The sequence below is a fragment of the Lissotriton helveticus genome, chromosome 2_1, assembly GCF_964261635.1.
Source record: "Lissotriton helveticus chromosome 2_1, aLisHel1.1, whole genome shotgun sequence".
Classification (NCBI taxonomy): Eukaryota; Metazoa; Chordata; class Amphibia; order Caudata; family Salamandridae; genus Lissotriton; species Lissotriton helveticus.
In genome coordinates, this window is record NC_136059.1 from 565,518,072 (window position 1) to 565,545,117 (window position 27,046).

The following is a 27,046-nucleotide window of genomic DNA, read 5'->3' on the forward strand; positions in this document are numbered from 1 at the left end:
CTGGACTCAGGGGTCCCCTCTATTCTGGTCTCTGTTTGGGAAAAGGGTAGCGGGACAGTCTTGTTACCAAAGAGATGGAAATAGCTCTCAATCCTCGAGCTCGGTGGTGTAGATGAACGGGCCGCGGCGGAGCCAGCAGGGCCCGAGATGGATGAAGGAAGACGACGGTCCCCGGCAGAGCCAGCAGGTCCCGATGAAGGTGGTGGTTACAAACGGTCCGCGGCCACGCCAGCAGGTCCCGACGATGATGAAGGATAGGGTGGTTCCCAAAGCCGCGGCAGCGCCAGCAGGCAAGACGAAGGTGCACAAGACAGAGCTACGGCAGCGCCAGTAGTCCGTCAAGGATGAGTTCTTCTTTGCGTCTCTCGACTCCAAGATACAACTGCCGTCCGGCTCTGGAGCTGCCCCAGTTATAGGGCTGGTGTGCTTTGATGTCCGGACCCTCGCACTTGGAGGTCGGGAGGTCCGGGATGAGGGGGTTCAGACACCCAGCAGGGGGGTGGAGCCAGCGCCCGGGGAGGCGATGGGCGAGCGGTACTTGGCGGGGGGGAGCCATCGACACCTCTTGCTCCCATTGACTGACCAAGTAGCCCGCTCACCTCCTGGGTGGATGTTGGTGCCGGAATGTCTGAGGCCTGGCCGGGCCCAGGGTTGAGGTCGATCGGGGGCCAGGCGGCCTCGTGGTGGAGTGTCCAAGATGGCGCCCAGGATGGGCGCGCAGGCCGGTAGTGGGTCGGCCTACGCGGTCAACAGGTTCGAGTGTAGGGGTCCCTGCGGGGACGGTGGACGTGTAATGGTGGTGTGTGGTACTTGCGTGGCTGGTTCGGGCCTGGTTGGGCCGGGGGAGAGCGGCCCTTTATGTGGCCTGTCCAACATGGACCAATTTTATTCTGACTCTATCCCCATCTTCTGTGGAGTTCTGCAAGGTTCCACTTTGAGTCCCACTCTATTTTACATTTATGTCTCTCCATTGGCTAAGGTGATTAGATCTTTTGGGCTGGAGGCCTTAGCCTATGCGGATGACACACAAAAAATGGGTGTCCTTCACTAAGAATTTAGAGGCCTCCGGAGCTAATTTTAACAGCTGAACGCAGACAGTGGCCTCCTGGATGGTAAACAACTATATTCAACTCAATGGAGACAAAACCGAGGGCCTGGTCTTTGGCAGCCAACAATTTATATGGACCCAAGCTTGGTGGCCAGAAATGCTTGGACCATGCCCTTGCCCTGTTGCAGATCGTTCCATGTCTTTCTCTCTCTTCGTGAAAGCAAGCAGCTGTTGCCTTGATTTTGTCCAGGCTGGATTATTGTAACGCTCTATACTTGGAAATTACCAAGGGATCCATCCATAAAGTGCAATTTGTTCAGAATGCCGCAGCGAGACTCATTATGGAACTTCCCACACTTCACTCGATCTCCACTGCCATTCGTAAGTTGCATTGGCTTCCACTAGATAAACAAATTCCGTTTAAGGCCCTATGTATTGTTCATAGGGCACTTCACAATTCTGGTCTAGAAAGAATTAAACCTCTCTTCTAACTTTACGTCCCTACTAAACAGATGCGGTCGGCCAACAAAAATTGGCTGGTAATACACAGGTTTGGGAGGGCAAGGTGGGGAGAAAGAGCCTTTAGTGTGGCCGCATCTAAGCTCTGGAACACTCTCCCCCTATTGATCTCCTGCCTAGAGTCTTACCATCTCTTCTGTAAATCCTTAAAGACCTGTCTTTTTGCCCTTTAATAACTTAGCGGACTTACACCTCCTATTCCCAGACCATTGGCTCTGTCTCAGCGCCTTGATGCCTTTGGGCATAGTTTGTGCTTTATAGGATGGTCATTGGTTCATTCTCAAAAGGGAAGCCCGAGAGCTGCTCTTTTGGCCACTGAAATATACCTAACCTCATTATATGTTTTCATCACACACTACCACTTCCCAAAAGCCTCTCAAGTCTGCAGCTACTAAAATAACCATGAGAAAGCGCAAGAAAAAAATACAAAAGTAACATTTACTATAACGTTGTGACTTAGAAAACGAGATGAACAACTAGCAATCCTTAATCTATGCCAGAAAATCAGAAGACTGCTCCCAATTCCCTGCCAAACCTACAGAACACAGATGCCTTGAATTCTAAAGACCCAGGAATCAATCAAACCATTACAAAAGGTTCTATGATGCAGTTACAAAACTGATGAGCCTTTGAGGCAAACAAAGATGATGAACCAACGTGGTTATGTGAGTGGAGAAAAGAATCACAGACACGGAGAAGCACCAGTGATGGCTCACAAGCCTTACAAACAATAATGAAGGCACACAAGACGCAAAACAAATGCTTGAGGACACTGAAAACAGTGTGTCGCAATAATGTACCCATTATTGTGGTAAAGGAGAAGACAGAGTCTGCTGAGCCCATATCAAAGAAGTATTTGATGAGCATCCAGATCGCTCCCACCATGATCACTGATTCAGAGCCCAAGGACCTACCGGACTCAGGGTCTCAGACGTGGTGATGCCCGCGCCCATTCTGCTTAACTGAAGGGACAGAAGACACAAGAAAAGAACTTTCAAATCACCCATCCTAACTACTGGCAGAATGTGTCCAACTGGTGCGAAAAGGCCATTGCACTTGCCAACCAACAGAATGGATCTCGAAACGCATCCATCATGATATGGTCTTCCTGACAAGCATCCCAATCCAATCAAGAAACACAGCTGCTTTTCGACAGGAGACATTGGGGCGTTTCAATCTATTTTCGAACGCTAGGAGGCAGTGCAGCCAACCTTAATATGGCCCAGATGCTATGGCCTCTGGTGTGCACAGGAGACAAATTCAAAACTAATGGAGGCACATCTGACACATTCTGGGCCTACAGGTCCATATATCGTAAATAGTCGTTTGTGCTGGTAGAGAAGAATACGGTTAATACGAACGATCTACTCTGGTTGTTGCCGGAGTGGCCTTTCTGAAGGCAGATGGGCGTCCATTATCTCCCTTTTATCAACTCCCTTTCTCTCGCTGGGCCGGCCCATTAATATATGCGGACTGAGCGGGGGCTGGGGGCCTGAGCAAAAGTGGCCTCACTTGTTTTCAGGTATGTTTCAGCAGTGTAAACTAATCCGTGCATTTTTTTACCCTCAAACACTGCTTCGGCAAAACACTGCTTTTGTTGAAGCAGTGTTTTGCGAAAGGCAATATGCAAATATAGGCCACTCTTTTTTAAACCCAATCCAACCCTGCTCCATCCCGCAGTCTTCCTGAATTACATATATAAAACGCACAGTTCTACAAGTAAATCATAACATCTACAAAACAGAAAGTCAATAAAATGGAACATACCTTTCTATATGCGTGGAGCCCAAACCTAAGGAAATATCGAGGAAGTTATGCCACGAAGTTTCAGAAAATAGAAGAGCAAGCAGTGCCCTCTGCTGGTAAAGATCTGTGCAAGTTGTAATTCCTAGAGCCTTTAACATTTTCTCTGTTACTTTTCCTATTCCAGGCACCTGTACGAGAATCAAAACAAATCACCAATTACACTCACGAAAAAAACTGCAATGTAGGTTCTGAATACGGATCTATATTAAACCAGTCAATCTAATAACATTCACGTAAAATAGCTACGTTTTTAGAGTAGAGTTCAAGGACATCTCTGGGCACTCTGATAGCAAAGAATCTCTCAGTGCAGAAATCTTCACTTTTTTACGAATTGGAAGATTTTCTGTTATTACTGAACTTTAAAAGAGGTCCATTAAGTGTTTCACTACACCTTAATACATTTTATGATTATCTTCCATTCGCCAATGCAGTCAAGAGAAACTAATCTGCACCTTAAGGCTGTCTGTGTTCTTTATCTGCACCTCACAATGAACCACAATTATTTACCTGAACCTTAATATGGTCTGCGCTTATTGCTTTGCACCTTAATACGTTGTCGTGCTCACTTTGGTAAGGTACCAGGATATCGTGGCCTAAGAGCCTTGTCCAAAGTATTGTCTTTAATCGTTTACAAAAATATCGTCCCATTAGAGTTAATAATAATAGAAAAATTACACCCAATAATATCATCCTGTATAGCCCAAAATAGAAAATCTACACCCATTTGAGCGAAATTTTTCAATTTAATTCAATAAATAAATATTTATTCGGATACATGTGTTGTGTCCATAAAAGCACAGGTCAAATCAATTAGTTTACAGAATACTTAGAAGTTCTTTAAAATGCATAATAATACAGTGCTCAAAAAAGAGATAGCATCTGGAACATGAATTAAATTGTTACCATTCACTTATAACCATATTTTATCAAGACAAACTACAGTTTAACCTTCATCTATCACCCATGGTGGTTCGTGCACGAACAGCTGCTTTCAAAAAAGAACATACTCGAAAAATCAAAACATCTTCTTCCAAATTAAGAATTTTAGTGTAGGCTGTTTTATGGTCAGTAATAATAGAAATTTCCTTAAAAAACGGGATTAGAAACAGTTTGGTATACGTTTGATAAAAATTACAAAAGAATAAAAAGTGAACCATGGGTTGTTTACGTTGATTGTCACATGGGCACGTCTTTTGCTCAAGTTTAGTATTATACCCTAACGGAAAACAAAGCATGTATTTCATGGTGTCCGCTCTTAACCGGAACAGTAGTCCTCTTTCCCAATCGATTAATATTCTTCAAAAGATAGCCTGAAGGCAGTTTGGGTGACAAATTCTCAATTGACATATACCTTCCTACTGACTGTTTGGACATCTCTTCAGCCTGTCTTAACATACAATACTTTTCATATAGTAACCCACATACTTTGAGCCAAAAAATGATGAAATCTTCTATGTATGTCAAGTTCAGCTCCCCGAGACAAACATACTTAGAGGCAGTAATCGGGGCTCCTAACAATTTTCTACAGAATCTGTTCTCCTCGGTTTGAATACCCTTGCAGCCCGAGTATCCCCAAACCTCTGCCCCGTAGGTTGCCACCGGGATACATTGTAATTTAAAAATTTTAATGATGGGTAATACTACCTCGGCCTTTCTTGGTAGGGTTAATGACAGTGCAGAATTAATAACCTTAGCAAATTTGCTTCTAATGTGTGAAACATGAGTGGTCCACAGGCTGTTAGCTGCGAATACCATGCCCAAATAGGGAAAAGTGCAGGTGCTTTGTAAACATTCATTTCCTATGGTAAATGATTTAATAGAGTTTCTTTGGGCCACAAGCCATTAAAAAGGATTTGTAAAAAATGTGTACGAAGGTCTAAAATAGCCATAAAATCAACAAAACCCTTAAAGTGCATAGTGCATTTGGGGTGCGGCCCATTAAGATCGCATCGTCTGCATATAGTAAAGCGGGGAGAGTGCTGCCATTAATCTTAGGGACGTCATTTGTAAGCTTAGCAAGGGAGTTATGCAATTCATTAATATATACAATAAACAGCAGTGGGGCCAATACGCACCCCTGCCTAACTCCCCTGCCAATATTGATGTCCTCATTAACTTCCCTGTTTTTACCAATCTGCACTCGTGCCTTTAGGTTCCTATGTAAATACGCTAAAAGATGAACTAAAACGTTGTCCAACCCATATTTTAAAAGGATAGACCAGAGATATGACCTATTTACAAAATCAAAGGCGGACGTTAAGTCTATGAACGCCAAATAAATAGGGGATTTCCGTGCCACACTGTATTTGCCAATGATTAAATTGAGGTTAAGGCACTGTTCGACAGTGCCCACTTTACTTCTGAAACCTAGTTGGCAGGGATTTAAAATATGTTTCTCCTCGGCCCAAGTCCTGATTTTGTTAAACAGGATTCTCCCAATAATTCTTAGGGTATTGTCGATCAGGGAGATTGGTCTATCACAGCTAGGGTTGGAGCGATCACCTTTTTTAAAAATAGGGACTATAAAATTAGTAGACCATGTGCGAGGAATTGAAACAGCAGTTAAATTGTTAAAAACATTTAATAAAAGGGGTGCCCAGAATTTTGGTTCGTATTTTATGAGATCTATTGGTAGCCCATCCGGCCCCGGTGCCTTGTTGCCCAAACTCTGCTGTATAGCTTCCTCAACTTCGGATAAAGTTATCTCAATCTTGCCAGGTCTTTGGTGACAGTATGGGTCCTCAATCCCTGCTGTCGCTTCGTAAATCTTAGAGAAATGGGATACCCATACTTCACTAGAGATTGTTCAACTTATCGAGGTTAATATAAGGCCTGCTGATCTCATCTCCTTCACTGCTTGCCAAAAACCCATCCCGTTATTAAGTTTGGCAGCACACGCGAGGTTGTCCCATCTCTCTTTTGAGACAGTATCTTTCCTATGTTTTATAATGGACTTATATTGGTGCCTTAATGATTTTGTAAGTGTTTGATCCCTAGGCGTTGTTGACATGGCCTTGCGAAGAGCTCTATTGCCTCTGGAGCAGGCCCCATCAAACCAGCATGGGTCCAGATTGGGCTCAGTTAGTGGTTTGGTTAACAAAGATTTGATACCCCCACACAGTTTTGGGCAAATGCATCAACTACCTCATGGTTATGATCACCTGGGGTCAGACATCGATCAATAAATGTTCTATATGTTCTAACCATTCTAAGGAAAAGATCGCAACTATTAACACCTCTCCAGACCACTCTTAAATTATCAGTTGCGGGCACTAAATTATAAGCCCCGAGTTCTTTCTCAAAGTTTGGCCTATGTGCAACTCTTAGAGTGGTAGCAATAGGGTTGTGATCACCTAAAGATGTCTGTATTACTTCAGCTTTTACTAGTAAATCTGCCAACAAGGAGAAAATTAACTCGTAGTCAATTATGGAGGCACAGCCTCGCCCTCTGTATGTTGGTACAATTATTCGATCTTTCTGGGGTACTGCCGCAATTTCCATTACGTTCACTAGGTTGGAATTACACAGATGGGCCAACAGTTCAGTCCCCCTGTTACATGGGCGTTTGTCTGCAAACAGTTCTTTATCCAACATGTCGATATTTGATATCTTTGCATTAAAGTCACCCCCCACGCATATACCAGCTAATTTGCCTGGGAATTTTTGCTTATTCAAATTCCCAATGAAGTTAAACAAATTGTTAAAATTGACATTCGGGGCAGTATGAAAATCATTGTTATAGAAATTAATAAAACAAATAGATACTCCCCTGGTATAGATCAGCGCCTGGAAATTGTCATTCTCAGTTGATAACACTTTGGCACTACCCCTTGCTAGAATGTTGATCAAAATTGAAAGCCCGCCTGAGAGGCGACCCTGCTTGGGGATAGGGGCAGTTTTGTTAAAACATTCGAACCCTTCTTGGTATAATTCCCGGGTGGCCCATGTTTCTTGGAGCATTAAAATGTCATATCTTTTGACAGTTGTCACCCATTCATCTAAGACAATTTTAGAAGCCAAACCAGCAACGTTCCAGCTCAAGATGGTTAGTTTTAATTTGCTTTCAACAGTGGTTGGATTAGCCATGCTCAAACATGCTGGGCCTACCAGCGGGAAGATAATATCTGGGTGAGGTGAAACCTCCAGATTTGGTTCTCTCTCAATGATGGTTTGGTTAGCCAGACCCGATCATGCTGGGCCTGCCAACGGCAAGGTAATAACATCTAGCTGAGAGGTGGGGGGTGGGGGGGGGGGGGAACGTCCGGTCAGTCTTGATCATCAAGACCAGACAGATTGGAGAACCTACACCCATTTGAGCGAAATTTTAATAAACGATATTGAGTCCAGGCAATACTTTCTTTTAAATCATGGTTTCTCTTTATTTTCAATTTTAAGAACAAAAACACAGTCATTTCAAACTTACAATGTCTGTACATTTGCAGTGTCACGTAGTCCCGCTGGAACAATTTGGGGAGCTCACACAAAGATAATCAAGAGCGTTTATCTCCCAGAGCAACAACAAAGAGAGTTCGGCCTATTGGAAAAGTGAAACAAGTGTATACACTCCCTCCAGAAAGTAAGACGTTGAGTCCGGTTCCCCTGAGCCAGGCGACTACAATTACCCATTCAATTTGCAGATATCATGCTCAATATACAGCACATAGAGTACCAAATACAATAAACCCTGTGTGGGCCCTACAGGAGAGCGTACCCGATGTAGAGTGCCACCCGGCCTCTACGAGACATTGCATCCATTGCCTCACTCTGAGGGCCAGGCGATAAATACAGGGGCGATGGTCGCTAGAGTGCATTACCGACACATACATTGTGTAGGGTATTGTTGTACTCTGCGACCTGAAATCATCTCTGCCAGTGCACTGCCCACTTTACACTGGCAAGGAGGGCGGCGTAACCATGCAAGTCGGTTTGCACACGCCTCACACCTTTGCATCGGCGTGAAAGTCCCACACGGCTCAACCTGCGGCTCGCTGTAAACGCCACTACTTGCAACGGAAGTCAGCCCCCGCTGCATCTTGCGGATTGCTCCTGGTAGTCTGACCAACTGGCATGGTTGTAAATTCAGGACGGTCAGTGTAAAAATTCAGGACAAAGGGTCAAAATTCAGGACAAAAATTCAGGACGGAAGGTCAAAATGCAGGAAACAAATTGGGGACAAATTGTACGTTTTACAGACACTACGACAATGGTACATTACAGGTATGGCGCCAAAAGGCCATGAATCCCAATCACTCAGCCCTGAAGTGTCTCATTCGTGCAAGCTCAAAAGACTCTCCATTCTTAAGAACTGTTGTCTGGCTCTACTGTACTCTAGTGTCCACATCTCTGCACACGATTAGATCGGATAGTGGAGAACGGAGAATAAGTATTAATCAGACGTTCTGTGGGACTGTCATTTTTCTGTGGGTGGCCACATCCCAGAGAGTTGTGACTGTCTTTGCCCACAGTTCTCAATCAGAAACACAACCTTACTTGATTTGCACCCGGCCTTAATGATAAAACGGCGATGTTGGTGAGGGAAATAGCTATGAGATCAACACTCCCACCCTCAGTACTTGGAAACCTGGAGCGCAAATTCCTTGACATAGAATTTTCTGCAGAAGTGTTCTTGACCTTTCAAGATTTTGTCATGGGCATTATTTATGGGCGCAATGGTGACCCCCTGGTCTCAGAGGAGTAAGGGCGGTGTCAGAAATAGGAATGATAGAAAGCTCTAATGAGCCTTGTTTACTTTCTGTACCTCTGAGCTACACCATTTGAAAGTAAAGTCATGAAAGTTCTAACCAGTAGCCGGTTGTAAGCTAAGCTGCACACTTGCAAAACAATTATTTATTTCTGAAAGTGAAACCAACCCTAGTAAAAGTTAGTCTCTGTCACTCCTCCACCCCCTGAGCGCGTAAAAGGAGCAAGAAATAAGAAGTACAGCAGAGGGGGAGGAATGGGTAAAAGAGAAAAACTATGAGGGGAAAATAAGGAAGAAAGAACATGAAGAGTACACTAAAGAGAGACAGGTGAGAGACAAAGATAGGGGTGTGATAGAGAGAGGGAATAAATACATAAGAGAAGGCAACAGGTGTAAGTGAAATATAGACGTGTGAAAAAGAATGAAGCAGGTGACAGCGATTTGTGATATGCACATAGACAGGTGCCAAAGAGACAGTCAAGAATTTGAGAGAGAGGAAAACTGGTGATATGGGATAACTGTATGAGAGTTGTGATAGGAAGAGAGGAGAGACAGATGTCAGATGAGATAAAGAGACAGGGTATAAAGACTGCTGAAAGGGTGGGGTGGTAGACAGGTGAGAAAGTACACATGAAAGAAGGGAGACATTTGAGAGTGTGGTGATAATGTGACAGACAGGTTATGTTGTTTATAGTAAGAGAGAAAGAAATAGAGAAACTGGTGATAAGAAGACAGTTACAGACTAGAAAAAACAGCTGGGGGAGAGGCAGGGAGGAGGAAAGGTGAGAGCTATGGACCTGATTTTAAGAGTGGTGCTAAAGAGACAGACAAGGGGTATACGAGGGGTGGAAGACAGGTGAAAGAAGTAAAAAGGTGCCAGAACAGGTAAGAAAGTCTGTTGAGACTCCTACAGATACAGATCTGCAAAACTCCATCAAATATTTTCACCCAACCACATCCAAGTGGCAGGGAACTCTACTAGAGCCGAGTGGTGCTCACCGGAACAGCTTATTTAAATATTGTTTTTAAATCCAGACACACTATATTCCGCTCAATAGCTGATAAATGACAACGAGAGGCAGGATGAGCAAGCAACATTTATTCACAGCTCGGCTGAACTTCTTCACCTTTAGAGACTAAACCATTGATGAGTTTATTGAATCCTAAACAACATGTACCGAAAAACACACTGTGATACTGATATGATATTTTGCTCCTGCTCTCAGGAAGACTAAGGGGCCCATTTTATGTTGGATGGAATATTGTTCTCCAGATATTCCAGCTTTACTGGGTGCAGAAATGCAAATGGTAAAAACAAATGTCGTTCTGTTGAATGTGCTGGCACAAGGCCTCGAATCTGGACACACATGTAAAGTTTCACTTTAAGCATGATTTCTCCGTTTTGGGCCCAATAACTCGTGACTCCTTGAGGAAGACAGTGACTGAATTCATTACCTTCTGCCCAGTATCCCCATATCTCCCTAACAAGCGTTCCTCTTATCTTAAAGAGTGAGGCATAGTTTGAAGGGTAAAAGGGCGAGAGAAAGCTAGAGAAAGCCTAGCAACGAGTACACCAGTAAAAACAGTGAAAACAGCAAGCAAACTTCGATCAACTGGAAATAAAAGCACACATGTAAAAGAAAGATGCAAAGAACATTTATTAAGTTTACGGACCGTTTGAGAAGTTCTTTGTAAGGGGTAACGGAGCCCATGGCTAACTTTGTGGTCCGGAGACTGGGGCTGAGAGAGTCTGCAGGCCTGGCAAACGACGTCACTCTCCCAAAAATGCCTATAAACACAAAACCGAAACCGAAAGCGAGCTTCTGTACCACTAAAGTAATGCAAGGCTGGTGCCCTAAAGCTGTTCTCATTGGCCCTGAAGCATCAGTGCCAATGAGAACAGTCCTGCAGTGGAGCCTGGAGCACTGGGATTGGCTGAAGGCTTTAAAGCCAATCCTAGGTTCTCTACATATTGTCTTGGGCAATCATTAGAGAGTAAAAGCCACAAAATGATTGTCTGTCACCCAAAATCAGCAGAATTACGGACAAATGGTGTCCGTTAAAGATATTGCCACGGACAACGTACAGAAGGCGAAAATTACAGACTGTCCGTGAAATTTACGGACGGTTGGTCACCCTAGCTCCTGCTGTGTACCTCGACTCCCCCCCTTGTGCCAGCGTATACCCACCTGCTGCTCTGTGCCTGCACTGCCTGCCACGATGTGGTCAGTCAGCGCGGTGTGAAGACCGGGCATTCCCCGTACGCTGCATCACTTGTGTGGCTGGAAAAGCATCATCCTGCTGCTCGGCACCTTGTTGGTCTGAGAAACTCAGCCACCTGTTGTCTGCCCCCAAACTCGCACTATGCCGTTCTCCGTCTTCTACTGATCACTGAAGCAGACCGCTGCATCTCGATGCCACGCCCTCTGCCTGCTTTGCTTGAGAGACCTGTCGCGGCCTATAACCCAGCACGTGTCATCCCCAGCTGTCTCCTGACCAAAAGACTGCCACAGCTCAATCTCCTGCAACAGGATGAGGAAGAAGATGATGTCTTCATAGTCTGCTTCGCCGGGAGAGTAAGCAACACGGGACGACCGCCTCAAATGTGCACTGTGGAGATAAGAGGCACTCCCGTTACATCACTCAACGACATGGGGATGTTTGTAAATGTAATGGACTGTGAGCAATTGTTGATTCCTGCTCATGTTTTTAAGTCTGCCCCAGCCTTCTTTGCAACCAAACTTACTTCCCTATTTAACCACTCATTCGCAACCGCAATTTTGCCAATCTCCTGGAAAGGCTCAATTTTATTTCCAATTCATAAAAAAGGCGAGCACTCAAACCCGGCTAACTACAGACTCATTGCCCTTCTTGACATTGAAGCTAAGGTATACGCCCGCCTTCTCCTAAAGGATCTGGAGAAATGGGTGGATAAGAACAGCATTCTTCCGCCCACACAGACTGGTTTTAGGGCTAACAGTTCCACGCTGGATAACATCATAGCGCTCACGTACCTCGCGAAGAAGGCAAACTCGAGGAACAATTTACCTTTGTTCTGTTGCTTTATAGATTATTCAACGGCCTTTGACCGAGTGAACAGAAGCCGGCTATGGGCGAAACTAGTGACCTGGGGGATCCCCAAAGTCTTGCTAAAAGCCATACAAGCACTTTATGAGGGGACCTGGGTCCAGGTGAAACTAAGCTCTTCAACTACAACCACAAGAATTGCCACCAACTCTGGTTTAAAGCAGGGGTGCGTCTTGGCCCCTCTACTTTTTAATCTGTACACAGCGGACATGGGGCAAGCCCTGAAAGACGCGCACCTAGCACCCCCTAGATTAGGGAATCTGGTCCTGGGAACGCTGCAGTATGCAGATGATACAGTAATCATGGACCACACCAGGATAGGGCTCCAAAGAGCCTTAAATAGTCTTGCCACCTACAACAAGGACAATGAGCTATGTATCAACGTGAGCAAGACCAAGATAGTAATCTTTGGCAAATACCAACTTAAAACAAAAACTTCTTGGTCACTGGGGGAGCACAGAATCACCACGACTCCATCTTACAACTATCTGGGCACATGGGTATCAGAGAGGGCCACCGCAGTTAAACATCTGAAGGAGCTCAAACCAAAAATAAACAAAATAATAACGTCTCTCAGACGCTTAAGCTATGGCCTGGCCAGTCCTTCTGCGGACCCGATGTTGACAGTACTCAGGGCTAAACTGATTCCCGCCATCACGTACGGACACATAGCCTACCCAGGGGCCTTTGAGAAAGTGGTCCAAGCAGCCCAGGTGAAAGCATACAAGATGGTGCTTCGGGCCCCCAGACAGGCACGGAACAACAGGCTCAGACTAGAAATAGGCCTGAAACGACCTGATCTGGTACTACTGGGGGACTTGTTAAAATACTACATAAGAGTACTGAAATCGCCCGAAAACACCCTAAAGCATTCCCTAAAAATCGTCTTTGGCGACGCAGGGTCCCCATGGCATTCCAAGGTGGAATTAGCCATTAAAGTTCTGAATATTGAGGAAAGGAGCCTGCATCTCCAGGAAATTCCATTTACCGCCTGGGCCCAAGCCGTTAAGCGCCAAGTTCAGTCCATTTCTTTTGAACTAGATCTTTCTTCGCTCAGGTACAACCCACTAACTCTGGCGCTAGACAAGTCCTATATCTCCGGTAAACCCCAACCATATCTGCATGATTCATTAACAACCCAGGCAAGACAGAAAATTCTGTTTATGCGCCTCTTGGCTCTCAGGATCGCGGACTTTAATCCAACCTGGGCACGCACGGACGGTGCCATTGCTTGCCGTCTTTGCAACTATCACAGTGAATCCTGGCTACACCTGCTATGTTGCTGTCCAAAGTTGGCCAGCGACCGACAGCGACTGATCCGCCCGGCTTTACGGATTCTGGGCCACAGAACATGCAGAGAGGCCTCGGACTGGTGTTTTTCAGAAACTACGACCTGCTTATTAGCTAGGGTCAGCAAGTTTATCCACCAAGTTAAAACTGCACTCGATTCCCAACTACAGGCTACAGTTCCGTTGTGCCCTGACAGTGGGCTGAGTGTTCCCCCCCCCGCCGCCCCAAAGATGTCAGCCTATAGTTAACCCAGGGAATCATCGTTAAGTAATGGGAACCATCGGACTTAGGCACTTAACCTGGGTCGGCTAAGGGTCTGATGCAGAAGCCAACAGTAGTCATCTGGCTCCGCAGCGTGAGCATGGATGTCGAACCTCTACAGGTCTCTCAGACTTTAGTAGGCATGGTCCCATGGTGAACTCACAATTTTCAATTTTTAAAAAAAAACCCCGATTGGACAACAGTAGTGAACACGTCAGTCTAGTAACTATATAGTTGCACTAATGGTTTTAAATGGTTTTGGCCGAGAAGGGGGGGGGGGGGCATTTTTACTGCATTTTTACTGCTTTTTATTGCTTTTCACTGTATTTTATTGTAATTCATTGTATTTTACACTGTAAAGATTTTAAGTAATCACACAGTTTATCAATAAACCTCTGTGAGCAATTGTAGAAGCTGACGCCTCGTTCGCCGCTATCACTCAGTCAGGTGAAAATCTACACCAATGGCAGGACAGAACCGCTACCTCTCAGAGGAACCTTAGAGGTGTCCGCTGAACTCGAGTGAAATTCCATATCACAAAGGGGGGCAAGGGCACCTTACTTGGCTGCCACACAGCCGAAGACCAGTTGGTATTCTTTGCAAAGCAAGTGCATGAATCCCATACCAGCAAAATTTCCACAATTGTTCAGAGGCCTGGAAAAGTTAAAAGTTTAGCACTTGACACTTTAGTAATATAATAAGTGCTGGACAGGCACGTTAGCACTTTTTTGCGGCAGGTTCCTTGCCCAAGTAGAAGGTTTTCAAATTAGGAAAATACATCTTTGCCACGTAGCACTTTAGTATTTGACACTTTTTATTAATATAAGAAGTGTAGGACAGGCATGCTAGCACTTCTCTGAGGCAGGGTCCTTGCTCAAGTAGGTTGATAAAGTAAGAAAATACATCTTTGTCGGGTGGGCAAAGATTAATGTTACAATTATAACATAAGGGTGTCTGTTCTGGCCAGATTAAAGCACTTTGCACTACCTGAACTTTATTGAAACTATGACTGTAAAATGATTGCACTTGGCACTTTCTTGTTATTGATTTACTGCTTTGTATCAAAACTTACATTAATGAGTATTGCTAAATTGCTAAATGTTTTGAATTATAGAATTTTACTAGATTTTGCTAGATGTTTTACAACTATTTCCTGATCATTGACCATTGTATAAATGTATTAAATGCCATCTGTTCTTCTCAATAAAAAAAGAAAAAAAAAGAAATGAGAAGTATGGCCCCCAACCAAACCCGGTTCCCAGCCGCAGACTGAGAGACTTTGTCTGTCTTGTGCAAGATGCGTGAGAACTTATCCACACACTGTTAAAACATGGAAGGGATGGAGAGTGCCACTGGGTCACTATCAGGCATTGTATTCATTCCTCACTTCGAGGTCCGGGCAAGGGCTGAGAAGATAAATAAACGAGCAGATTGTTGCTCGAGGTCATTGCTGACACATACACCAAGTGAGTCACATTGTGTAGTGTTTTGTTTTACTCTGCGGCCTGGACTCCTCTCTTCCAGTGCGTTACCTACTTTACACCCATGAGGACATCGTCCGAGATAAAAAGCATGCTGTGTTGGCATGGACAGATGCGACTGTGGTCTAGAAAGAGGACAACACCGATAGTCCACGGTTGCAGCATTACATTTCCACCGGTAGTTAGAGGCCTGGTCTAGGTCTGGAAAGCCTACTGAGGGCCTACAGGACATGTAGTGTACAGTGTCGGGGCAATGGTTGTCTAGTGTATCCTAGGGGCACTGGGTGAGTGATGTGCCACGTAAGATTGTTCCCCCCGCTCTATAGAAAGTAACCGTGGGGTGCATGTGGGAATTTGGCGCTGCACCTCAGTAAGCGAGGAATAAGAGCCATGCTTAACGGACCCTCAAACAGTGTGGCCTAGGGGAGGCATGTATGTAAAACGAGTGGCAAAACAGTGGCACAGACTAGTTGGAAGCAGGCCCGGTTCTAGCGGGTGGGCCAGGCCCACCCAAACATGAGCTTGGCCCACCCAAACATGAACCTTGGCCCTCGCAGCTGAGACAGCTTCCCGGGCACACACACAGCCGCACCCGAGCACTTTACAAGTCTTTAAAAGACCACTTGCGTGTTAATGAGGCTTTGTTGTATTTCACCTCTTCTTAGCGCTCCTGCAGCTCCACTCTGCATTTTGCTGGTAGAATCAGCCCCCCCCCCCCCCACGAAATGTTTTTTTTAGACCCCCTCCCCTCTGAAATTTGGCTCTAGTTGTGCCTCTGCAGCAGAGATCCTCTGTTGTTTAAAATGCGGGAGGCAGTTATTTACCCGCATTGGTGGGAAGTAGCGTATTTTCAGAAGATGCTTAAGATCTTCTCCAGGATTTTCTTTTAATTAAGAACCGTGGTTTGTGACCACTCTGCTGTAGCAAATGCTCAGCTCTTAATGACGTTCAAACAGACTTGCTTTATTTAATTACAGCCAATCACTGGGTGAAATGTGGAATAGCCTGTGATCTGCGCGTGGAACCCAAAACTGAGTGTGTTCTCCTTGTGTAAGTAACTGGTGCTCAGGCAAAGCACTCCAATAGTATGGCAACATTAAATGTGAAATGTGGCAGACAGCGCCTTATAAATCAGATCACTCAAGATTCCGGGCACCTGTTCTTTGGATCGAGGTTGCACCAGCAGCGCTATGTGTGCCACAATTGAGACCTCTGGAGCGGAGACACTGAGGGCACTGCAAGTTTCTCATAGTGCCTGCAGTCAGTCAAAAACGTGTTCAGAATACATGGCCATCCATCCTTGGCCTCTCGGCGGAGAGCACAAAGTGGTCACATACTCCTGTTGTAATTGTGATTCTGTTGAAATGGGTGTAACGGAACCCTTTTGATGGGGCTACACAGTCTTCAAAACAATAAGGTTAAAGTAGAGTAAAAGAAAATGTAGTGCTTGCTTGCTACTTAAGTCATCCCTAACTTTACGCCCCCACCACTTCCAAATGTCACTAGCTGCCACTGACAGCGACATTAAGAAGGCCAACAGAAAATGGCCACTGAAACTTAAAACGTTCCTCTGAACTGTATTTTTCTTCTTCTAGGAGTTGCGTGATTGGGCCTGGGCTCTTTCTTACAGCTTCCCCCCCCAACCACGCATCTCCTTTTAGAAAGGTGGGCTGTGCCCTGCCCACACATGCAGTTAGAATAGGGGCATGAAGAAGGGAACACATCGTTTCTTTGACACAAATGTAAGACAACAGTAAAAATGAATGATCCTGCTGGAGAGCAATCCTTTGTTGGTAGTTTTGAAATGCACATAAACTGTAGTTTATGTGGACAGCTCAGTGGGTTACTGCCTTGCTTACAGAGATCCTTTTTTTACTTGCAGTCAGAAGTTACAATCCTAACAGGATAGCGACCTATGAACTGTCACCAAAGAGCCGCATACAAACCTGAAAGGTATAATTAGAACTTCTTTTTGTGTAGTTAATATTTTTCTAGTCTTTCATTATTCTAATGTTGCTATAAAGAGTTTGTTAGGGCAGACATACATTTTAATCAGTAAAGCCGCCCACACCACCACTGGGGTATGCTTTAAATCCTGTGTTTGTGCTTCTCCTGACCAAACTCTCTTAAAACATACTGCCCACCAATATGGATGATATGTGATTCCTACTCCTGGTAATCCTCATTGGCTTACGCGAAATTCCCTAGATGCTGATTTACACACCTGTATGATTGATTGTCTCTGCATAATGTGTGCATGATGGAAGTACTGTGACACCCTACACTATGAGTAGCGCTATACAACGAATGAAGTGCACATGAGAGAGGACCTACGTAGATATGAGGAGCACTGATGGAGGGTGGTAGTGAGGGAGTCTGAGGGGGAGATGCTACAGAAAGATGAGGTGCTCTGTTGGAGGGTGGTAGTGAGGGAGTCTGAGGAGTAGGTCATGAGTTGGAGGGGCTATGGAGAGATGAGGGACACTGGTACAGCGTGGCAGTGAGGGCATCCGAGGAGGGGGGTCATGGGGTGTAGGGGGATACAGAGAGATGAGGGACACTGGTGGAGTGTGGTAGTGAGGGAGTGTGAGGAGGAGGTCATGAGGGTGAGAGGCTACGTAGAGATGTGGGGCACTGTTGGAGGGTGGCAGTCAGGGCATCCGAGGAGGAAGGCATGAGGGGGAGGGGCTATGGAGGGATGAGGGGCACTGTTGGAGGGTGGTAGTAAAGGTATCTATGGAGAAAGAGGTCAGTGGTGAGGCACCAATAATGACTTTTGCTCCAGCGCTAAAGCCGGCCCTGTAATTGCCTTTCTGTTTTTGTTTATTTAATTAGCAGTCGGGTCATTAGGGCCTCTGTGGAATATATTTTAAAGTGTGTGCTCATTTGTTTTTACTGGTATATGCAATGATTTAAGTTTGAGGGTAATTTTCCTAATGTTTTTACAGGGAATAATAAAAATGGAGCCGGATGGTGGCTGATATGGGGCTGGGGCCCAAGGTCAGCTGTGGGCTAAGGTGCACGAGAGAAGGATGGTAGAAAATGGATAATCAGGCCAGGAAGGGAGTGTGCTGCAGAGTCCAGGGTCTCTGAAGGTAGTAATGAAGAGAGATTCTCTCTGAAGACTGGCAATGAGGGAGACTGAGTAGTGTTACTTGCCTTATGCCTTCACCTCAGAAACCTCTTCTTCCAATCTAAGGACCTTACATGGGATATATTTCAAAAAGAAAAATGAAACGTTTGTTTCATTTTCTAAGAGCAGGCAGTGTTCCGTGGGGCCCCTGCCTGCTCTTAAAAAATATTTTTGCATCCTTTCACAAAGAGAAAGGGTACTTTGATTGTTGCTGCGGACTCAGTATGTGGGATATTCACTCAGAGCGAGAATTGAGAGGACACACACACGTGCCTCGCCGGGATTGAACCGGTTCGTTACTGTTTACCAATGTGATTACACGTTGATTTCCCATCATTACTGGGTATTGATCTGACCTTGTGTGGCGTCTCCTCTGGGATCAGTCTATTATTGGCTGTCATCCATTTATCCTTTCACTGCCATCCATTTGTCTTACTACCCTGCTGGGTTGGAATTATCACCGGATGTGGGTAGTCCTATTTTGGATCCAGCCATACGGCCCTGAAGAGTTGTAGAAAACTCTCTTCTACAATGTAACACTTGTCGGCTGGCTGTTTGTAAACTGTACTGGAACCATGAATATAGTTTAAGAACAAAGATTCCTTCGTCGGACTGGCCTATCTTGCTCATAACATTTATCTATTGGATTATTTACTGCCTAAATGGGTGCACAGGTTTTCTGCTTAGCAAACGGGCCAATTGCCCGTTTGCGACTTCAAAAAAAGGTTGTACATCTGGCCCTTCGTAAACTAAAAGGCAAGTCTGTTATGTGTGCCTTACTTGTGGCTTAGATTCTTAGTGCAGATGAAACACTATTATAGCAGACTAAATCAAACAGAAAATGTGTTTTTAAATAAACTCTGTGTTGGGTGATAGGGCCCGTGTGGTGTTGGTGCTCACTCTTAGCGGTATTATGTTAATTTTTAAATAGTTGCTATGGTGCTCAAGGGAGGGTAAATCACCCCCCCCCCCCGATATGTGAACCCTAGGGATCTACCTTACAAGTGACAACAAGCCCGAGCACTTATACATCAAATGATGTGAGTGCTCCCGCTTGTTCTCACAGAAAATGTGTTTTGTACCGTGCACATCTAGAACACATGTATTTGAAGGTGCCCTGTTATGTAATGATGAAAAAAGGAGGCTTAGGGAAATAAAGGTTTGGCTAGGATCACACAATGTGGTCAAGCATGGAAGCCAGGATTGATTCCAGGATTTCTAGTTTCACATTGTGCAATTCAGCAACTAGATCAGTACAGGGAATGCTGCTCTGGGCCCCCGCGCCTTCCGACTGCAGTTGGCCACCGTCCTGAGCAGGAATCAGTACAGGGAATGCTGCGTTGGGCCTCCGTGCCTACTGACTGCAGTTGGCCGCCGTCCTGAGCTTCTTGGTTGGGAGCCTCTTGCATAGCTCCGGTAAGCCCCACGACTCTTGAGACACTTACGGCTGGTGGCAGGCCGAGCTGGCGCCCGTCCGCCTAGATTGTCTGACTCGGCTCGTGGCTGTATCGGAACAGAGCAAAACGATCTTTGACCCGATGTCTACAGGGGTACGCCGCGCGACGGAGCCTGACTGCAGTCTCTGTTCACGCAGTGGATGCGCCGGAGACCGCCTTGGGAGTTACGGTTGGAGGCTGACTTTGTGACTGGGACCGCTCTCGGAGGGACAGTGAGAGAGGGATCCTCGTTATACGTTGGGCAGCGATGTGCTACGGCACCCGTTTTAGGGGACTAATGGCGGAAATTTGACCCCTGGTCTGGGACAGTGCACGGCCGGTAAGCTCTCCATTTCTATAGAGGTTTTTGTATAGTGTGGGAACTTTGTTGCTCCTTTTGTCTATGGGAGGGTCTTGTATGAAACTTATAACCTGGACTCGCTAGTTCCTAGGTGGAAACAATTTTGCCATGGGGGAGTCTCTCCATTTCGACTCGCTCAGCCTTTGAAATTCTACCCAATTATCTCAAAATGGCGCCTATTTGATAACCCTATGGGGAACTACACTCCAGGCTGCTACCTTGTTTACCAATACTTCGACCTAAACATAGCCATAGAAAGAGGACTTGGACTGTGGTCTTGGCCATAAAACTAAACAAAGGACTAATATCACTATTGTGACTGTGGTCTTGGCCATAACACTAAACAAAGGACTAATCTCACTATTGGCTCTTGGTTCGACCAATTGGAGGCCATTTTTTTCTATTTCTCTCGTACCTGTCATGGAATCATTCTAGTTTTCCCTGCACCTGACAAAGCGGTGTGATCAGTTCCTCTCTAACTACCTGACATGAAGGGCTCCTCGATTGGTGTACGCTATGGAGGCCAACACAACCAGCCCGACCGAAGGCTCACTCTCTCAAGTGGGCCACAGTGCCTATAAGATCACCTATCCCCTACACCTCTCTAAAAATGCAGCTAAAAAATTCAACCATATCTTGATCAAAAGAAACCCGGATTCACTTATTTCAGATAGTTTTTCAGCATCTCTAATGGCAAGATCATGTCGGACCTAATCTTCTTCACGAACAAAAGGCCCAATGTAGGAAATCTCTCCTATCCTTCTTCCAGTGCAAACAAATAAAGAGAACTCCCCACAGCTTTAGTCTTTCCACTACATCCTCTCCTATTTATAAAATAGATCTCACGATCACTATCTACAATAATGGGATCACTCTCATTAAAGCTTCCAATCGAAACCTAGAGCAATTTGACAAGCTCTTTCTGAAGATCAAAGTTTCAATGGTGAACAACACATCTTGTGTACGACAAGACCTAGATCTAACACCTTTCAAAGCGATGGACTCATCTCCTCCTCAGATTTAACTCCCCTAATCCCCTTCCCTTACCCCTGCCAATCACGGCTCTGCCTGAACCTCATAATACGAGGCCGGTAACTATCACCACTACCAATTCCAGGGCCATTAAGTTCAAGAACTCCAATAAGAATCAATGAACAACCGACTACGCAGGACTTTCCTACTAACGTCTATGACCTCTCTATCCCACATAGACATCCTCCCCCCTCTCCAGATCTTCACACCAAATCTACAGACCGGTCAAGGCTTTCTGTAACTCCGCTTACACCCAATGACCAATCCTCTCCATTGGATTACCCCTTCACCGCCACAGATCTCTCTAATACACCTACACTCCCTCCTCCCTCTCCGTATCTCCACACTCAACTTCTGTCCAGTTCCCACCACCCGGATGTGCTGGCACGATTGGACGAGATCTCCCTCCAATTGCACCTTCTCTCCAACAAATTCCACGTCTTGAAAGCGCTCTCACGTGAATATCTCCCCTTGTTAAGTCCCCTCCTCGATCATCCAATCTGGCCCAGTACCACCACCAGTGTCTCAGATAAAGCTCCCTAGGACCATCCCTCCTCCCCGACTATTGTCCCTCTTCTTAACACAGCTTCTCTCCCCAGATGCTCGTTGACAGGGTCTCCACCCATCGAATCTGATAGCCTACTAAAGCCATTTTCCTCAAACACTGACACCAAATCAAGTACAAAGGGAATAATCCAAACAATTCACTCGAACCCGAACAGAGAAGCCCACCATAACTGCAGTCATAAATAATGACAACCTTAGGAGAGTGAACATCATTCAACCTCCTCCCCCCAGACTCTGGGCACACTCAAATACATACTATTCAACTGTAGGTCTGCCAACAAACATGCCTCTGAGATCTTCGACTTCATTCAACATAATGAGTTAGACATCATTATACTCACAGAAACCTGCCTCTCCCCCTCTTCCACTCCGATTCTATACCTCTTGGTGTCCCCCCTCCCATAACATTATTTGTCTAGACAGAATTACGAAATTGGGAGGTGGCCTAGCCTCATTGAAATACACTTGCGATCTCCCTTTCAGAATCCTTTTCCCCATCATCCTGCGAATACCTTTGCCTCAACATTTCCAGTAACAAACGGATGGTTTGCTAACTTCCTATATTCTATCACCCTCCGGGTGACAATCTACCATTCATTGAACAATTAATGGAAATCATAGTGGACAACGTGGACTCAGTGCAGTCCCACATCTACCTGGGAGACTTTAGCCTTCATTGGTCAAACCCTAAGGACCAAGCGGTAGCATGCCTCAATTCCTTCTTGAAGGATCACGATTTGGTTCAACACTGTGACCAGTCTACCCACAGTAAAGGGGAAACTCTTGACCTCATCATCTCCAAAGGACATTCAATCACTTTGGACTCCATCAGACCTTGTGACTGGTCAGACCATCACGTCATTTCCTTCCAAATCAACTTGAAGGTTTCTCAGGGTAATGCTCAACCTTCTAAACCAACAATCTGGAAACGTGACCTCAGAAAAATAAACACAGTTGACCTAGCAACCCGCAGTAAGCGAGCCCTCTCTCCTCAAAGACACCTAGTTGAAGTACATGCACTCACAGACTTCTATAACTCTTCTATTTCTATTTCTATGACATTGCTCCATTCCAACAATAAAATGCTCCCTCAAAAATATCTGAAACCATGGTTCAATAGCAGCCTAAACTCGGAACGTCGCAATCTAAGGGCCCTAGAGCGCTCCTGGAGATCCACTCCTTCAGTGGACCACCTAAAAAAACCTCAGATCAGCTAGAAGCTCTTATAATAAACAAATCAAGACAGCCAAGGCGGAATATTTCCGATCCCAACTTAATCAAGCAGTCAATCGAAGCAAGAAACTGTTCAAAATGGTTAAACAACAATCTGTCATAGCCCCCAACTGTTCAGCCTCGGAGGTCAGTCCTCCCTCTTGTTTTGACTTGGCGGTCTTTTTTATTGAGAAAACAAGACTTATTAACATTGATCTAGAAACCAGGAGATCTCTTCTAACATCCAACGGCCCGGCACCCCCCCAGGTCACACCAGACAAGGTCACTACACCTTTACCATCCTAAATGAAAACTAAATCAATAAGGTCCTTCGGAGTATTAACCCATCTAAACACTTCAGGGACCCTCTTCCACCTACCATCTTCAAAGCAATTAAAGACTATCTCTCCCTTCTGGACAAAGATCGTTAAGGCTTCTCTCTCCCAGGGTACGATCCCAGACTGCCTTAAAGAGGCCCAGGTAACAGCTATTCTAAAAAAACATACAGCAGACAGTACGGATCTTAACAACTTCCGCCCCATCTCCAGCATCCCCACTCTAGCCAAACTCTTGGAAAAATGCATCCAGTCCCAATTATGTGCGCACATTGAAAATTTCCATTTCCTGGACCAACACCAATCGGGCTTTCATAGCGGGCATAGCACGGAATCGGCTCTCACTCACGTCATGGATGACATCCTAAGAATGCTTGACAGAAATGATTGGTGCCTCCTTATCCTACTCGACCTCTCCTCAACCTTTGACACTTTCAATCATGAAAACCTCCTAGTTATTTCGGAGCAAAAGTTGGGCCTCTCTGGACAGGTGCTGAAGTGGTTCTCGTCCTTCCTCCAGCATAGAACACAAAGAGTTGATGCAAACAATTCTCTATCCCAGCCATCCCCTGTCACCATGGGGTTTCCCCAAGAATCCTCCTTATCTCCCATTCTATTCGTTTCTGGAACCACTAGCTAATGTACTAAATTCCATTGACATTCATTTCCATATGTATGCAGACGACACCCAACTCTACCTGAAAATCTCCTCCCCGGACAACATCACTGCACTCAACTCCACCTTACTGACTTCCCAGAATTGGCTAACTAAGAATCACGTCCTGCTAAACACCTCCAAAACAGAATTCCTCCTCATCTCCTCCCTGAAACACACTCCTAATATCGACCTCTGGATGAACCAACTCACAGCCTTCGACTGCTCCCCACACATTATTGACTCAGCGAAATCTCTAGGTCTCACATTGGACAAACATCTGAATATGAAGACCCATATCAGTAACGTAAGCAAGGGAGCTAACTACCTTCTGAGAACACTTAGAAATCTCAAACCTTTCCTACCTCAAGCCGATTTCAAGCAGTTGGTCCAAGCGCTGGTTCTACCGGGGCTGGACTATGGCAGTGCTACGCTATTTGGCCTACCCAAATACACTTTGGCTCCTCTAAAGGCATCTTAGAACGCTGCGGACAGACTGATTACGGGCACTAAGCGAAATGCCCACATCTCCCCGGTCCTAAAATCGCTAAACTGGCTGCCCTACGAAGCGAGAATTCAACTAAAGATTGCAAGATTAGCGCCCATGGCCCTCCACAACCCCCAATTACCTGGCACAAAAGTTAATACTATCCGGAGGGGGTAGACCGTTGAGGAGTGCTAACTCCCTCCTCCTGAAACCCCAGATCTTCCGCAAAAACAAAACATGTCAACGAGCCTTCTCAGGTTCTGCTCCAAAAATCGGGAACTCTCTCCCACCGGAAATCCGGAGAATCTCCTCCAAGGTCGCATTCAAAAGGGAAGCAAAACGATTCCTCATGAACAAATTCCTACCTTCATAAGATGTGCGAACGTCAGTTATTAGCGCATGGGCCACACGACAAGAAAGGACATCATTCTGGTACTTTACTATTGTATTGGCTCCCCTTTGTCGTTATGTTTCAATGCTTAGCACATTTTACTCCTAACCAAGACCTATCTTGAGTCTAGTATGTGCACAACTATTGTATTGCTTTTGTATACTCTCTATATGACTCTCATACTGTTATGTTACCTCATTACCTCTAATATAAAGCGCTCGGATATCCCTCTGGATTAAGTTTGCGCTACATAAAACTTTATAAATAAATAAATAAATAAATGAAAAAGGAGCTCACGGAAACCTATGTATACATGAGTTTATGAGGGAGTTTTCAAAGAATAATAGAAGGTTACTCTATGACTGGATTGCTAGTTTTGAAATGGTCGGTGTGAAAACTGCTGGCAGTTTTCATAAAATACTAATTTCTCTTTTTTCAAATGCGTTACTGTTTTTCAAGAATTTGTATCTTTGAAAGTACATCGCAAGAGAATGACAAGAAAGTAAAATGTATCAAGTTAAATTTGTGCAGAGAAATAAGTGATGGACAAATTGCAACAAGGTAAATAGCCAGCCTTTCTAATACAATGATGTCAAGGCTTTCGTGTGGGTAATAGGGATTTCCTTAATCTTGAACTATTATAATATGCTTGGTATTCAAGTACTTGTGTTGAATCCTGGCCTGCTGGAATACGAGGGTTTCAAGTTAGGTCCAGACAATGCTCTTTCTTTCAAATAACTCTCCACATGCTCTGTATACACACAGAATCAATTCATAGTATCATAGTGACTGTTTGCAAGTATATATGATGTAATCTAGGGCTTGTAGGCTACCTGCGGAAGCAAACAATTGACCCGCAGTGCAGGGGTGGCTCCTACACTAGGGCGGAGGAGCGTTGCCCCACTACTTTCTTGCAGTGCGAGAAGCAGAAACATAAAATGGTAATAACTTACAGTTATTACCATTTTATGTTTGGTACCGGGTGGACGGGGCTGATCTGCAAGCAGGGCAGGGGAGGAGTGGCGCGCCCACTCCTGAGTGCGTAAAGACTATTTGGTCGGCGCTCTGGGGCAGCCCAAACCAGTCATGCACACTCTGTCCTTCTCCATGCTGATTAATTAGAATTAATGTTATTAAATTAAACCGCAGTGCCCCCTCCCCCCCCGCCTCCAACCCCTCCCCCGTCATGCCGGTCGTGACTGCTGCAGTGCCCCTCGTACCAACCCCCCCCCCCCAACGAAAGCACCCTTGGCCTACCCAAATAAAAATTCCTGGAGCCGGGCCTGGTTGGAAGTCAACATGCAACTCAGCAACAGTTTTCAAGCAGTCCTACTAACTGACAAGGTGGTCTAGTACTAGTATGCATCCAGTTCGATTCCATTCACCTAGTGCAGATGTGGTCGTTTCCCCATAATGGGGATTCCTCATGAAATTTGTGTTGCTTGCCCAGAAGTTGTGCCCTTTTCTGCACACATACATCATTGCCTCTATTATTGGTTAGGAGTTCTTTGCTATGTCTTTTTGTCTGTGAAAAGCAGAGAGAGAGGTCCCACCTTCCGCCAAAGTGATCTCTCCAGGAATACCCATAAAGGGGTATCCATAGAATCATAAATCAGAAACTGTATTTGTACTAACTGGCATGCTAATCAATAACGCGGGATAGGCGGATTCCCCCTCTTTCTGTGGCGGTGAATAGTTTCGCTTCAGTCAGCGTTTTCACCCAACCCATATGCTTTAGGCAGCAGGTTAGGATCATGCAGTGTACATTTCTGTAGACTGAGGGGAAACATAGATAATATGTTATTCAATTGGGGCATAATATTCCTTTTGAGAGTCTGCACCGAGCCAAAACAAAGATGGCGACATTCAGGCTGAACAAGGGGCGAAGGTCAAGTAAGCCCATGTTGATAGCAACTAATGCTTTCTCTAATGGGAGTGCACCAACACCAGCAATGTGAGAACAGTTATTGTTAACCAACATTGAGAAAGGCCAAAATTACTGAAACGCATTTGTTGGATCAATAAATGATTTCCAGAAACCCGTGAGTGCTCTTATCTCTTATGGGACTTAGGTGACTTATTTATGGGCATGCAGACACCTGCACGCAAGGAGGCACCCGTCGTGAAAATAGTTCAGCAGTTTAAAGGTGGAATTAGGTGGAAAGATTTTGTCACTGCCAGAACCATTGTGCAACCAAATAGACGGAGCACCTTTTGACACAAAGTCAGCATTACAAGAATGCA

At 45.2% G+C, this 27,046-nt stretch overlaps 1 protein-coding gene across 4 annotated transcripts in view; it reads right to left on the reverse strand.

Moving 5' to 3' along the window:
• The window catches only part of POLK (DNA polymerase kappa), a 922,939-nt gene that overhangs the window by 122,937 nt on the left and 772,956 nt on the right, over positions 1-27,046 (reverse strand). For all 4 annotated transcript variants that reach the window (XR_013607050.1, XM_078675233.1, XM_078675231.1 and 1 more), the window contains one exon: positions 3,335-3,501. Coding sequence is in view for 3 of the 4 variants with exons in the window: in XM_078675233.1 (XP_078531359.1) it covers positions 3,335-3,501 (167 nt within the window). In the remaining variant the exon portion in view is untranslated. The remainder of the gene's footprint in view (positions 1-3,334; positions 3,502-27,046) is intronic.